The 16,999-nt window shown below is 32.5% G+C and overlaps 1 protein-coding gene and 1 pseudogene across 1 annotated transcript; both read left to right on the forward strand.

Moving 5' to 3' along the window:
• Positions 1 to 1,680: 1,680 nt before the first annotated feature.
• Positions 1,681 to 2,674, forward strand: LOC143561566 (uncharacterized; annotated as a pseudogene).
• Positions 2,675 to 11,780: 9,106 nt separating this feature from the next.
• On the forward strand, positions 11,781 to 13,661 carry LOC143561567 (putative carboxylesterase 16). The gene is made up of 2 exons (XM_077049614.1): positions 11,781 to 12,421; positions 13,052 to 13,661. The coding sequence occupies exons 1-2, from the start codon at positions 11,781 to 11,783 to the stop codon at positions 13,581 to 13,583; spliced, it is 1,173 nt and encodes a 390-aa protein (XP_076905729.1). The 3' UTR covers positions 13,584 to 13,661.
• The last annotated feature ends 3,338 nt before the right edge of the window (positions 13,662 to 16,999 follow it).

Below are 16,999 nucleotides of genomic sequence, written 5' to 3' on the forward strand. Positions count from 1 at the left end.
AGGTAAGGTATATACTAGGGATGTAATTTTGTTTTTAATCATAATATTTTTTGAATAATACATAGAAAAAAATAGCAATAAATTATCTCTGACATCCTATGTTTCAACTTACAAGAAGTATATGCGGCACAATCTAAAATTGCGTTAGCAAAGTGTTTCATGCTGCCTAATTTTAGGCTTGATGTTGTGGAGATGCTAAAGACGCCAACCCAACCTAGTCTTCGTTAACCAGTGAACACTCGAAAGAAGTTAGTATAAGTGTGGCCCAACCATTAACATCGAATCACAAGTTTATTTACTTTTTGTCTTTTTTATTATTAAACCATAACACTTGACAATTTTACCCCTATTTTAAGGTGACGTCATCAGTCTCTCCGCCTGTGATGATAAACCCTAGCCAGCAATCCAATCCAATCCAATAGAAGAGCAGGGTGGGTTTTAGAAATTGAAGACCAAAAATATCTTATCTTCCTAAAACAAATATTAGGGTTCTTGTTTGTGTTGTATCCGCATACTAATTATTAATTATTATTATTGAATCATTTCTTATACTTGGAAATGCTTTTATGCTATTACCGTGTGCTAATTTTTTTGGGTTTTTATTATACGCCCAAATTGATGAACATCTTTTAGCTGACCAATATCTGTTTATTTGTTTGTTGTAGATTGTTATTGAATCTAACTGCCCCTGAGCTACATGCAGGTAACATTTCACTTTTATATATTTTGTTACTCTATTTGCATATGTTGAAATGTCGATTTACCCCTATTTTAACAACAATTGCCCTTGTCTTTTTTTTGTTTTTTTACTTTAACCTTTTCGCAAATTTGTGGTTCATGTGATAATATGAAAGTTTACACTAATTATGGAATGTGAATACTAAAATTAGTTCATTGTATTCTCTTTTGCTTCTTCTCAATAATTCAAAAGCTTTGTTCTTTATGCATCTTCTTTTGTTCAAAACCACCCTTTTATTAAGGGGTCTGCGTTGGTCGGTTTGGGCAAAAATCGAAATTTCAGTTTTTGAGACTTTGAAAATCATTCGGTATCGGTCTTTCTGGTTTGGGTTCAGTTCATTTTGCCATTTGGGCTCGAAAATTTTGGCCAGGAAAAAGGTTGGCAAAAATAACGAATTTGGACTTGGTTTTTTCTGTTAGTTAATGATAATTGATTATTATGCATCTGGGCTAAATATTTGGGTTAAACTATATATTAATTGATTATAAATTACTTAAAATCCAAAATGAAAATCTGTAAGTTCAGTTCGGTTTTTTTAATTTTGACTACTCGAAAAACCGAAACCTAACTAAAAGTTCGGCTTTGATGGTTTGGTTTTTTCGTTTTCATGCACTTCTATTATAAAAAGATTAGATAATTAATTATTTATCAAGACAATATAACATCTGTAGTAATATGCGATAAACTATTTGTTTATTTGCTTAATCGCGTGCAAATATTTTGGACCAAAAGTGTTTTAAGTCAACCCATCTTGACGGACCCTTTTCAGCCCTCTCAAAAAGGAGCCATTTTTATTTAACTCATTACCTGAAGTGCTCATGCTGTTACCTTTAACTAACATCAATTCAAAATATTTAACTCTAATTTTTATTTTTTATTGTTTTTTATTTGATCTCAGTAATATCTGATCAAGTTACTGATCTGTGTATGGTTCTTGCAGACTTCCAAAATGACAAATGCCTGCATCACTAGAATGCATTTTTTCCACAATAAGGCAACAACATTATATCTTCCTCCTCAAAGAAACAAGTTTCAGTTAAACCTTATAAGACCGTTTCCAACCTGCGCATCTTTAACACCAACTTCTCTACTTCACAAACCTCAATGGAAGACTTTGGCTTTGACTTTGACTAGTCAACTGAACCCGTCAGATGCACCAGCCCAACGCACTGAAGAATGGTTCGCCCTTAGAAAAGACCGGTTAACAACTAGTACCTTCAGCACGGCTCTCGGCTTATGGAAAGGCAAACGAAGGTATGAACTTTGGTGTGAAAAAGTATTCCCAACAGATACAAAATCAACGGTTTTACCTGTTACTAAACACGCAATGCAGTGGGGCGTTCTTAACGAGTCAATCGCCATAGAAAAATATAAAAAATCACAGGTCGTGAAGTAAATTTATTGGGATTCGCGACCCATTCAGAGGATAAGTTTGATTGGATCGGGGCATCCCCAGATGGGCTTCTTGGTAATTTCATAAACCCTGGGATTCTTGAAGTGAAATGCCCGTTTAATAAAGGAAAACCCGAATCGGCTAAGCCTTGGACCACTATGCCCTTTTACTACATGCCTCAGATTCAGGGTCAAATGGAAGTCATGGACCGAGATTGGGCCGATTTGTATTGTTGGACCGAAAATGGAAGTACTATATTTCGTGTATCTCGAGATGAAGAATATTGGAAGTTAATACACGGCGTGTTACGGGAATTTTGGTTTGAAAATGTTGTCCCCGCTCGAGAAGCTTTGTTGCTGGGGAGTGAGGTGGAAGCTAGGAAATATGAACCGGCATCGTCACATAAGCTTACTGGATTAATAATTCACAAGAGTATAAAGTTGGCCAGTGAGTCAAAGCTTTTGTGTAGAGAAGTTTCAGGACATGTTGAATTTTTGTGAGTGTACATATAATTTAGCTTTGTATCTGCATTTGTAACAACTTTTTATATTCGTTTAATGTAGTTTTTGAAATATCAACCTTAAGAAGATGGCATTTTTGGTAGTTAAATAGTGTTTAATGTTTATAAAAACACTGAGACTGTCACTTGTAAGAATCAAACACAACAATAAATGGCTTACGCTTCATTACTACAGGGTCACATAAATTAAAAGGCAAATGTTCGGTTTGATAGAACGGTGTTTCGTTCAAAAAGTTTCATTAACATGAACAAAGAGTTTCGTTCTGTTAGGTGTTCGTGAAAGGGTATTTTACTTCCTGATAATGGCTTACAGACGAACATGCATAAATGGTGCAGGTGCTTGGGATAAAGAGTTTCGTTTTTGTATTTGACTTACAATTGTTTAGCACTGCATGTAACAAAATTGATCCATTAAATATGACACAAATGTATGATAAATAATATTATTTTGAGATAGAGGAACGTACACGTGCACTCATTTACGATTTACGAATGGTCTATTATTAGCTAGGCTGGAATTATTGAAGATGGTGAAATGAAGTGGACGTTTAGACTATTAGGTATGGAACCCACTATGCTGATTGATATGCTGATGTGGTAAGAGCTGCCGGCGGTAAGCACCGCCCCACTTCACGTTTGCACCGCCGGCGGTGAAGTTGTGGAGCAATTTGTACCGCTTAAAATGCCGTGGTATTAGCACAGCTCTAAAGAAAAATAATAATAATAATAATAATAATAATAATAATAATAAAAATAGAAATAAAATTAAATAACTATTAATCCATATAAATAAACCCCCTCTTACTCATTTTTTCCATTTCATAAAATTACAAATGTCTCTCAACTCAGACCTTTACTTCAGTTTTGTTACGGATTTTTCATCCGATGACGAGACGAGCAACAACGAAAACTCGATACCGAAAACGAGAAGAGCTGCTTTGAACAGAGATCGTGAAGCGGGTCACGAGCGCCTAGTAGTGGATTACTTTGACGGTAATCCGATATATGACAGAAAAATGTTTAGCTCGTTGAAAAGGATAACTGAAATGGAAGGCAATGCCACCGTGGCTGAATACATTAATGGTGGAGGTGGTGTTGGCGGATAAACCGAAATCGCCAACAAATATGTTTAGTTGTATTTTTTTTTTCTTATTATTTTAGGTTTTAAATTAATAATTTTTCTTTTTTGTTATTTTTTTAATGTAACTTTATATTTTATTTAAGTTTTAATTTTTGTTGTATTAAGTTAATTTTAGTTATATTGCATTAGTTTTTGTTTTATAAGTATTATTATTTTATTTAAAAAGAGAAGGAAGTAATGAATTGGTGACCATTTCCATGATATTATGGAATAATGAAGATAGTGGAGTGAAGTGTTATATGATATGGTGCTTACATGACAATATAAAATAAGAAGCAAAATAGTATCCACACCTAATAGTCTTAATATGGGCATCGGGATGGTTCTTGTTGCTAGAAAAGAAGGTCACTGTTAACTTTCTTACAGATTCGCGTGAAGGGAGGTCCACGTTAAGGCCAGCTAATATTCTTGTGTTCGGGTGGACAGGGGGGAAACACCCTTGTGTGGACCTTACAGGAGTGCCTCCTCTTGTCGGCAGTGGTGGATCCAAGATTTTTTTTCCTATGGGTTCACCTTTTTTTGGTGTTTAAATTTCACACAACCAAACGTTTTCAGGTTGATCGAGCCTTATCGAAGAATATGATATACAATACCATAATAAAACAATATGCTAATTTAAAAAAGATGTAAGGTCATTAAAAATGAAAATTTTTTTTACAATAAATGGGTTGTATATACGTGATGTGTGAATAGGTACTTTGGAAATAACGAAAGCCACAACGTTCTTTTTTTAGCTATTAAAAACACTAACTAAATACACAATTTATCAAAAAGGAAAAAAAAAAAGTTAACAAAATGAGACTTAAAAAGACTTGAACTTGAGACCTCTCAAGTAAACTCAAACTAATAACACAATGATGGTTTACCAAAAAGAAACAAAAAATTTGAAATCAAAATGGGTCTTTAAAAGATTTGAACTTGAGATCTTACAAGAGACTTGGAAGGTTTTAAAGGAGTTTACCACTACACCATCTTTAACTTCTTGATATGAGTTAACTTCTAAAGATACTTTTTATGTATCGTTTTAATACAAAATTTGAAATATGGGTTCCCGTGAATCCAGGGAACCCGCACTAAATCCGCCCATGCTTGTTGGGCTCAAAGACCGTGGTTTGTTGTGGGTCAGGCTGCGTTGAAGGCCAAACCGGGCAAAGTTGTCAAACACGAAAAAAGCCTGTTTAGAGAATCAGCATGTGTTTCTCCCATTTGCTTTTGATACATTTGGGTTTCTAGCCCCGGAGGCTGTGAATTTTCTGAGCAAGGTTCAGCGGGTCGTACACGGTACCTTTTCGGCCCCAACGTCCCAAAGCTTAGTTTTTAGTAGGATTGACTTTGCTATTCAAAAGGGGGTTGCGGTGCAGCTTGCTGCCCGTTTGCCTGCCACTTTATTGAAATCGTTTTGAGTTTAATGATGAAAGGATACTCAACGAATGTGAAACAGCATACCGTATTGGTGAAGTGATAAGTGGTGACTGGTGATGGCATAAGTTATCAGTAATCAGTGCTTTAATAAGTTGGTTATCATGATCTTGACACCGAGGTACGCGGTTTACTAGCATAAACTTGTTTTTGTGACTTTGTTCTGCACTATAATTTCCACTTCTGGAAATTTTGTGGCACAAGAGTTGTACTTTGTATTGTATGTGTATTTACTATTTAGCTGCCAAACCAAACACACTGCTTTCTACTTTTGAAATGGTATTTTAACTGGAAGCAATAAATAATTAGATTTATTACATTAAATATTTTATTTAAAAATAGTAAGAAACAAAATTAAAAGAAATGAGAAGGCAAAACCCATTTAACAGCAAGTATTGTAGAACCCATTCAACATCTTAACAGCTTTTATTTATACAAATCATCATCGTACTCAGTATATCCCACCAATAGCAATGCTATGGTAAGGTCTGAGGAGGGTAAGATGTAGACAGCCTTACCTCTATCCCATAGGGATAGAGAGGCTGCTTCCGGTGAGACCCTCGGCTCGATAGTAGTTTTGCATCAAGCCTTGGACATAAGACACATAGCACTCAATCATCAGGGACACCGGCTGATTGGTGCATGTGCCCTTGTCTTTCGGCTATCAACGCCACCACATGATGCCTGATTAACCTTCCGCCACCTTTAACGTTATTTTCATGAGATTGGTAAAATAACGTCAAAATTAGTGCAATTTTACTTTTGCCCACCCGAGGGTTCACACATATATACTTTATTTATACAAATAGTTATTAAAATCTTATACTCAAGGTCAGGTCGGTTAACGAAATTGTAAGGCGGGGCATGCTAACGTGCTCGACTTTAAGCAACCAATAAAAAAAATAGAAAAGAAAAGAAACACAAAAGTCACCATGACATCATAGACAAGTACAATATAAATCTGGATTATGATATCAACCTTCCACAGAACACCTAGTTTACAAAATATAAGCAAAGATGGATTCAGAATCCTGCAACCATACACTAAAGTGTTGACATAAGATACAGTATAAGGTGTCCCTAATTGTAGAGCGTCGATCAAAAAAGACATTTAAGGCAAAATCAAACACGACACATCAAAAACCCTATAAAGCAAATCAATAAATCAAATTAAATATAATCAGAAAGTATAGTGAAGTGTTGGCATACACTTATGAAAAGCAAGTTGTAGGGACTAAAAATGTAAACATATATATTCACATGGATAGAAAACATATATACCAAACATTTACTTTAGTTTAGTTATGTTATAATCCATGACTTGGTTTCTCTTCAAATGCAACCATCTTTATATGAAGATAACATTTTGTAAAATTTTGAAAAATAAATTATTGTGTGATTCATGTCTCGAACCCAAGACCCCATGTTTCAAACTAAAGATGCTTACCAACTCCACTTAAATAGTTGTGTTGAATTTCTTGACTTCTAAATGATATATTGTTAATTTACTTATAATTAATGTATAACATATAACAAATTTTTATTTTTATTATAATTTTCACCCGTGTGAAACACGGGCTCTAACCTAGTGCTTGAATATGTCATATACTCGTATTGTCACGCGTCCCTTTATAAAGGTGAAAGCCATTGTAATGGTTAAAAATTGAATTTGATAGTCATTTCAAAGGCCGTTAAACCAAAAAACAAAACTTGTGGGGTGTGCACCAAAGTTTTAGTCAAAAGTAAGTGAAAATGATAAATTAATTTGCCTATTATATTCTCTCTCACATTAAACTTTAGACGCCATAACTTATAAATTATGAGCATCTTAGTTTTAGTTTATTTTATGTTGAATCCTTTACCTTAACCTAATATAATGGTGTTTCTATTTAAAAGTTTTTGTAGTATTTTTGGTTATCATGCTTGTTTTCTCCTTAAATTTAACGAGTTTTTGTATCCGCATGCTGTGACGTGCGTATAAAGTAGGTGATAGTTGTAGATAATGAAAACCTGATATACACGTTCAGTCGGCATTATTATCGGTACGGTACCACCAATCGATATGTTAATTTTACTTTGATTAAATAGAAGAAGTATAGCAAAAACTCATCAATAGACGTTTTGATGAAGTTGATCATGATCTTATATTTAATTTGATGGTCATTTGCGGTGGTACAGAAAAAGGAAGAATGAGGACCACAAAACATTACATAGTAGATTATGATGCAGAAAAAACTTGTACTTAAAGCAGAAGGTAGAGTACATTTGATGAAATTTGATGAATAGTAAGAATTGTGAGTGAAAGAAATTTTGGTTTTTAATATATATATATATATAATGTAAACGATTTTTGTTAAAGAAATTTGGTGACAAAATATAATAGTTTTGATTTTCCTTTCTTGTTCAAAAAAGTGACTAATATACAACCCTACTATGATTTTTTAATAAACATAATAATGTTACAATAACATGTTATCTTATATTTATATAAAATATAAATAAACATGTGTGATTAAAAACGCATCTTATCAAAACTCTTTTGGAATTGGGTATTCTTATGAATGAGGGTTAAACTACTTTCAAAATCCTTCACATATACACGGATATTTTTGTAATGTTCTTCAAATTAGACCAGGAAGACAAGAAAGTCTTTAAAATTGTTTCAATTAAATACCTTTAATTCGTTTTTATTCATATTAATTGATGTAAGTGTCAGTGGTAGCCGGTTCAACCAACAAACAAATCGGTAGTTGGAGTTTTTGATAGGGGCAATTTCATGTAATGGTAAGCAAATTTCAAAAGCGCTCTAATTAAGTCACTCAAGTTTATAAAGCATTGCAATTAAGTCACTCAACTTTCGTATTTTATTAAGTTAAATGTTTTAATATATTTTTTAGCATTTTTCTTTTTTGTTTCACAAAATAATTTATTTTTATTTTTATTTTTTTATGTTGATGTTGAGTAATGACGTCAATTTTATTTTTAAAACTTTAATATAATTAACGTTTTTAAAAATTTTTAAATTTAACTACATATACTAAAAATCTCAACCTCCCACATTTTATCCTTCATTGGTTTCTTAACACAAAAAAAACAGAGAGACTTGATTTGAAAATTTAGTGACCCGACTAAGAAAAATTTTATGAGTGGACTAATTGAAAAATTTTTGAAATTTGCTACTATATATTCTTTTATTTTTCATTTTAAAATCTCATTTACTAAAACCTCCATGATTATTTTGTTTCATACTTCATATTCATTATTTTGTTAAGTTTTTCAGTCTTCAAAAGCGACCCCCTTTAGAGCATTCCCAGCCCATTTCACACATTTTTCCCTATAATTTAGCTACAAAACACACCATTCCATAAATTTATCTATCATTTTTCAAAAAACTTTCATATTTTTTACCTTATTCATATCCATAAATTCTTTTTTTTATTATTTTTTTCTCTTTTGTCTTGTTATCTTACGTCTTACAATACTAATAAAATAAAATGTTAAAGCTTACGTGTCAAGCCCACATTTCACCTAATTCCCAATCTCTCATCTCATTCATTCTAGCTATTCATGGGTCATGGGCTAAAACCATTTTGTCAAATGGGTTATAACATAGTGTGGATTATATTCATTATTGAATCAAGTGTCATTTTCATACCTAAGGTTTGACCAACTACACAACTTTAGTACTTTTTTTTTTAAATTTCTTGCAAATCAACACATAGTGTTTCTAAAATCATGCTATCTTAATACTTTTCATTAACCCTGTTTGTTTTTTCTATTAAGTCTACATTAAATTAATTCACAAGTATTTTGAGAATCACAACTGAAATAACAGACCTTATTTATCTTTATCATTTGACAAAACCAATGTAATACACGGGTTCAAAAGCTAGTATAGTATATGATGATTGAGAATTTAAGATATAGTTGATATATTATATGGTATGGATCAAAAGTGAGTCTCTATATTTAGGTTTTTACTTAAGTTGAAATATAACACATCCATATAATGGAGAATGGATTGAAGAGGTGATTTTGATGGTTTTCTCAAAATTTACCGTAAATTATATGAATTTAACAACTTTAGAGAATAGGCTGGTAATGCTCTTAAACCGAACACACAAACGACTCATTAACCAATTTATCAGGATAACGTTGGTTTTTAAAGAAAACACATTAAACAAATAACAATGACATACAATATAGTAATCAATTAATTTCCATGCAACGACATGGTATCAACTATCAATCTTATATTGTTACATTCTTACGTAATAAAAGTCAAGCGTCTAGAATAATCATAATATGCATGCAGCGCATACCCATATTGAAAACTGAAAATAATAATAATAATAATAGTAATAATAATCTATCTATTCCAATAAAATAAAATAAATATGGACACTTGTCATGTTTTGGTTAATTCTTATAAATTTTTTCCCTTCAAAACTAATATATCCTAATGTATGTAATAAATAAATAATTATTCACTTTCCTTTTACACTATATTTATATAATATCTATATATTTTTATAAATATAAATATTAACATATTATTTTACTATGTATTTCAAAATATTTGGTGAATTCCAAAAATCAACAACAAATCATGTTTCTCAAATGAAAATGTTTTGGGTTTTTTGTGGAAGTTAAATTTGATTTTATGGGTCAAAAGTTGGTAAATACATTGTTTGGTACAAGTTAACTACATTTGGGTCAAAATTTGTTACGGGTCACAAATGAAAATTTTGAATATTTTTTAAAAGTTTGAGAATGCAAAATAGATTTATCGTTAAATTTGTTATGAGTTCAAAGTGTTGACTTTAAAATGTCAAAAATATGAAAGTTAGAATTTTAAACATGATTCGGGTTTCAAGATTATTTTTAAGGGCATTTTTTGAAATAATCAAAAGGTTCAGGATTTGGCAAATTGACTATTTTTCCCTCAACTATTAAAATTTAAGAAAAAATTGCGAGCACTTTCGACATGCCACCCCCATGCCTATCAATACTTCTAACTTTTATCAAATTTGAAATATTTATTTCAACACTAATTTTTCCTTCAATGGTGATCAAAATATTGTATGAAAAGCATGTCGTGCAAAACTATGTTCATATGAAACAAAATATTCACAAAATTGAATTGGTTAACATGCTATTTTTTATGTTGTCAAAAAGCCATCTAAAACTTATCAAAATCATTTTTATGGTGTAGCTCAAAAAAACATAGTTCTTGAAAAACATCCATTGCTACAATTTAATATCTCTCTTTCCTTTGATAGCTGGTAAATTGATAAATATTTCAATAAAGGTAACGCCTCTTTTGTATTTAGGCTGAGTAGTTAGAACTACAATCGTAAATCGTATGAAAAGTCTTATTTTCGAAATTGGTTCATAACCAAAATTTTTCAATTATACATATATGACACCGAGAATGATTTTTTCAATAGAAAGAAGCATTCTCGGGTATGATTTTACACGAACATTTTTTTTTATTAAGTTCAATTAAAAAAATCATTTTGTGATATAAATAAAATCAATTTATGTACACATTGTATAGATATAAGCATAGATGTAATACATTTTTTTCATATACGCTATCTAATTATTTGTTTTACTTATAATTTTATAATTTGAATCATCCCGTTTTTGACACGGGCTCTAAAACTAGTAATAATAATAATAGGTTAGATTATAACATGAAGTATAGTTTTTGTAGGAAGAATAAGAAGTAATATTGTCTATTAATTTTGAACATAGAGGGTTGAGATTAGTTTAGGGGAAATCAAGTGTGAAAGAAGGGGGGAGGGCATAAAAGGAATAACACATTTGTTGACTTTCTCTTTCCACATGAAGGAACATACCAAATTCCCTCATCATTTTAAAACGTCCATAACTTTTTTTTACTACGTTTTTATTGAAAAACAAATTCACCATAATAACGAGTGTCTTTTTATCTTTAATATGAGTACCATATTGTAATATAAAAATTTTTAAAAAATTAGTGAGTCTTTTATAAATTGTGTTTTACAAAATTGTGTTATATAATAGTATTTTTCATTGTGTGTTTTTACATTGTGTCATACAATTGTGTTTTTATCATTGTGTTTTTACATTGTATTTTTCATAGTGTTTTTCATTGTGTTTTTTCGGACTTTTCCGGCGAGGTGGCGGCGGTGGGTGACGGGAGTGGTGGCGGTGGGCGGTGGATGTAGGAGATGAGTGAAGATGTAATTGGGTTTTATGTAAGTGGGTTTTGAGATTAAAGTAAATGGGTTTTGATATAAAAGTGTTTAGACAAAAATACCCTCCTTCCTAGCCTTCTTAGGAAAATCAAAATTCTTATTTGAACCAAAGCCTAATAATAATAATAATAATAATAATAATAATAATAATCCCTATTATATTCAAATTCAAATTAAAAAACTTAATAAACCATTATCGAAGGTTCTAAGCATGACCCCCAATTTTGAATAGAACAAGTCTCCCTTAAAACCCCAACAAGTAATCACCAAATCCTAATGTATTCTTCATCTTCTTCAATTCACCATTTATCAATACAATAATAATGCCTTCTGTATCCGTAAAACTCTACAGTCTTATTTACAAATTCATCCTTAAACGCCAATTACAAACCCTCACTCAAAACCCCAACAACCAATTCGGCGTCGTCTCACGCGCCGACGAATCCGTCGCCCCTGCAAACCCTAGCTTCCACGAAGGCGTTGCCACCAAAGACATCCACATCGACCCGTTAACCTCTCTTTCCTTACGGATCTTTCTACCCGAAGCCGTACTTACCGGGTCAAAAGGTTTGAGCTTGAACCCGAATCACGGTGATGGGGTTTACGGCGGGTATTCGCCGGAACTGGGTAGTAATTTACGGAAGCTGCCGGTCGTTTTGCAGTTTCATGGAGGTGGGTTTGTGACGGGAAGTGGGGTTTCGGTGGCGAATGATTTGTTTTGTAGGCGGGTTGCCAAGGCGTGTGATGCGATTGTGGTGGCGGTCGGGTACCGCCTGGCGCCCGAGAGTAAATATCCGGCTGCGTTTGAGGACGGTGTGGAGGCGTTGAATTGGTTGGCGAAGCAGTCAAATTTGGCCGAGTGTCGGGTTTCCGGACGGGTGGGGTTGAACAGGAGACTGATTGTTGATGGGTTTGGGTCGGAGATGATTGAGCCATGGATCGCGGGTCATGCTGATCTTTCGAGGTATTGGAAATTTGAGAATTTGAGTTCTTGGTTTTTATTAATTTGATTTAGGCTTATTTGAGTTGCATACCTTTGCACATGATTTCATCATCATATACACATAATGTTAGGATTAAAAAGAAAGATCAATTTGAATGGATAAACAAGCCGAGCTACTCGAGACCGGCTCATTAAAAACTCGAATTGAGCCAGCTTAAGCAAGTAGTAAACGAGCTTGATCAGTTGAGCTTGAGCTTCTAATATCGAGCTCTAGCCGTTCACGAGCCTAAACGAGCTTTTTATTTTTATAATTTTTATTTAATATATTTATACAATAACTATCATTATATATAAGCATATGCTAAAAGTTATTAAATGATACCTATTATGTTATACATAAAATTTTAACTATGAATTTATATGTAAATAATTATTAAAGTATAGGAATAGAGTAATTAAAAAGTTAATAAAGAATAAGCGAGCCGAGCTTGAGCTTGAGTCCTTTTAAGTCTTGGCTCGGCCTGTTTACATCCCTAAATAGGATGTAATTGATATAAATTGACATTAAAGCATCTTATTAATAATAAGATGATCAATAAATGACATTAAGATATTGCAAATAGTTTGACGTATTTGTGTGGCCATAAATAGGTGTGTGCTTCTTGGATCAAGCTCGGGATCAAATATTGCAAATTATGTGACACAAAAGGCAGTGGAAGCCGGGAACCATTTGGACCCGATAAGAGTAGTGGCTCAAGTTCTATTGTACCCTTTTGTAATTGGAAACACAGCCACAAAATCAGAGATCAAGTTGGCGAACTCTTATCTTTATGACAGAAGCATGGCGGTTTTAGCATGGAAACTTTTCTTACCGAATGATCAGTTCAATCTGGACCACCCAGCTGCCAACCCTCTAATGGCGAAGATACCCTTAAGACAAATGCCCCCTACGTTAACAATAGTAGCTGAGCACGACTTTATGCGGGACCGTGCGATTGCGTATTCACAGGAGCTTAGAAAGGTTAATGTAGATGCTCCTGTTTATGATTATAAAGATGCTATACATGAGTTTGCGACTTTTGAGATGTTTCTTAAGACGCCAAAAGCCCAGGCGTGTGTTGAAGATATTGCAATTTGGGTGAAGAAGTATATATCAGTTAGAGGCCTTGAGTTCTCTTACTAAGAAGGGTAAATTTGGAAATTCGAGTGCTGCAGACCGGAGTTTTGAGTTCATTTGGCCTGCTGAAAAGTTTCTGCAAGGTACATATTTGACTGGTATCGTACTGTTATTGAGTAAAATAATGTCCAAATAAATGAAAATTATTTTGCTCAATGGTACAAGAGCCAAACAATATCTTTCTGTGTACATATCCGCGAGTGATGAGTTAGCTTATTTGAACCTTGTCTGTCACATTATTCTATTGATTTTTTTGTTTGTTTATTGTTAATAATGTGTAATATTGTATAGTAAAATCAATGGTTTTTTCCTTACTGTTCTCAAACCATATATTCTTGGCATGTAAACATTATGGTTTTGTATTTTTGTTTAATTATGCATTTTTTATATCCATTGTAATTGCTCAGGATGCACCCACCAGAATGATATCTTGTGCCATTTACGAGTTCTATTTCTAACAGTTACGTGACTAAGCTAAGCTGGTGGATTTGATATTGTAACCAGTTGGATGGGCTAAAGCTTGTATAAAAGATATAGTATGCTCACATGGTTTTTCCGAATACCTTTTTAATATTCAGTCTTAAGGTGTTGTAAAACCGATATTAACCCAATTCCCAGTTCTCTTCAACTCTGTCCCATCATAAGCTCTTTACTTGACGGCAAGAGGGTTGAGGTGCACTACCAAACCAGGCTCTGATCCGACCTGTTGGTTCAAAATCTTGGAATCCGGTTTTGGCCGTTGATACTGATACGATCCAAATCCAATCTTGTATGGATTTCCTTTAGAAACTGGTATCTAAATTGATCCAGTTTGTTTGTGCCGAACTGGTTTTGACTCGATCTGAACTGGGTTCCAAAGCGGTTCGGTTTGGCCCAGAAACTGGTTTTGTGCAACACTACATACCATCTCATTCTCATTGTTTTCTTTGATGGTGGCAGAGGTGATAAGTGATAACGCATATTGAAAAAAACTCAAAAGGTTAAGATTTTTGTTGATATTTATTTAATATTATTATTGTGAATGATTCTAAGGAAAATAGCAATATGTTATTGCTTGGGCCGAAATGTTTCCTAGTGCGCCATTCTCCAAAATAGTAAAAAATGGTTACATACACATACACACGGACCAGGCCGACCACACGGGGTATGTGATATTTGGGGCTACAAATGGTCAATGTTTTAGGTCCTATCAATTACCCATGACTAATTCAACATGACACAGATGGCCACAGGCTTTCTCCACTGCATTTGCAAATTCCCATGTCTTTTTCATGTTTTAATGGGTTGGAAAGTGTGAATCCTCACACGAATGTCCATCAACATACACCTTTATATATTTTTGCTTAAAAAGACACCAAAACACAATCTTGTTAGTTTAGTTCCTTTGTGATTTTCATGTCAAGTGTTTTATCATTTTTGACAGAGTCATCGCTTCGGCTGCTTTACTCGAATCAAATTTGTTTAAAGAAAAACTGACTTCAATATATGTTTGTTTTTGTTTGCTTTAAACCATGTCTAATTTATTATAACGAGTTACTACCATTTTCTTTTATATTTACATTTAGTGCCCCCCTCTCTTCTTAATAGTTCAAACTATAAATTTGAATATTATCATCGACACAAAGAATTGATTTACTCAATAAAATATATACTTTGCCACTATAACGACCTAGATAAATCTTACATTAACTATGAACATGAGAGATGTGGGCTCATAATGAATACAAAACCTCAAATATGAAATATCATCAATGCGTTTTAAGCACAATACCTGTGGATAAAAGATTTTCGTAGTTAAATGCGCTTGTGTGGACCTAAATTAGAAAATATTGGTGGCATGTATAACTTTATATAATTTTCACAAAGATTAGAAAAAAAAAAAAGAAGAAAAAACTCACGGTCTAAAAATCGAATAGAGGTGTGGCCATCTAGCTGAATGTTGTAACATGTGAAGGTGGGGTTAAGGGCATTAAATACATTTTCTTTATGCAAACTCTGTAAAAAAGGTTAACGAGAGTTTGGTCCAAAGTGACAAAGGAAAAGATTTTTTATGTTTCCAAAAAGCAAAAGCAAAAGCTAAATTAAAGCAAACCGGAGATAAGATTTGCCTTTTTTTTGTTGCTTTAAATACGCATTTGGATCCAATCTATATATATATATATATTTTTATTTTGCATATTACATATAAAATCTCACAAATTGCTTCTTAAAAATCAAATGCCAATAGACACACTTGGCTACAATTAACAATTTTTCAAGCTACACAGATTATCTAGATACATGGTAAACTTATATAAGAGTTGACGATGTAGAGTCGTGATGATGATGTGACCGGCCGATACTGACGGGGACAACGCGTGTCCCAACTCTCAGATCGGTGCCGAGACTTTTGCATCCTAATTAGATTAAAATTCACGATGATTTGTATCCTTTGTGTGTGTATGTAAAGTTAATGTGAGCTGGTTGCCATTATTATAATGTCATTTATTATTATTTTTGTATTTTGTTATTTTTATAAAATTTAAATGATATTATTATCATGATTATATTTATTATTCTTAGTTTTATTTAGTTTAATTAAATATTTAATAATACATTTTTATAGTTTTTGAATTAAATAATTAAAAAATGATTTAAGGACGAATTAAATGAAAAAAATATGCATTTTCATGATATAAAATGAAAAGAACAGAACAGAAACACAATATAAAATTGACGTAAAGTAAAGAGTTAAAAGATGAAAAGAATTGAAAGGATGATGCATCCACTTGATAAGAACTTATAATTTAGATTATATCTTCATTCATTCTAGGTGGGTTTCAATAACTTAACTTAAGATAGAAATTAAATTTATGTGTAACTAAATAAAACAAAAAGAAAATACTGTTTGATATGAAAATCTTGGTCAAGAAGCTCACTCTGCGTCCACCAACCACCATTAATATATGCAATTTAATGCTTTTATCTCGCAATCATCATGCATATTCGTAACCTTGTACGAATTAAAATAAGAAAAATAAAAAAAAAACAAATAAAGTTCTACTACATTTTTTCTTTTAAAATTTTATTTATAAATAAATCTTTTTATCATGGTCATAGCAGTTATGCCAATATCTTCAAATCTTTATCAAACTCACTAGTCTACTAGTCTAAATCATTAATAACGGTCAAACAGGAAAATACAACACGTTGTGTATGACTATTGAAATGCACTTCAAAATTTGTGACAGTTTTTTGAATGGAAAATTCTCGAAATAACCTTTTTTTTTTATTTTATTCTGAGAATTATTTAGAATTTGAAATCTTAGGATTTAAGACGTATTGGAAAAAGATAAAAAATATGAGGAAGTAGGCCAAATCTTTAAAAAAAGTTAGGGAGCATACCAAATTTAGGAAAATATTCAAAGTAAAGTTCAAATTAT

This window comes from Bidens hawaiensis, unplaced genomic scaffold, assembly GCF_021521415.1.
Source record: "Bidens hawaiensis isolate Kalapana, Puna unplaced genomic scaffold, B.hawaiensis_p1.1 tig00020713_1, whole genome shotgun sequence".
Lineage (NCBI taxonomy): Eukaryota > Viridiplantae > Streptophyta > Magnoliopsida > Asterales > Asteraceae > Bidens > Bidens hawaiensis.

Bases quoted from the DNA above. Each gene is read 5' to 3' on its own strand.
- LOC143561567 (XM_077049614.1), top strand. From the start codon at position 11,781: ATGCCTTCTGTATCCGTAAAACTCTACAGTCTTATTTACAAATTCATC. The intron at 12,422-13,051 runs GTATTGGAAATT...GGCCATAAATAG, and splicing joins GGTCATGCTGATCTTTCGAG to GTGTGTGCTTCTTGGATCAA.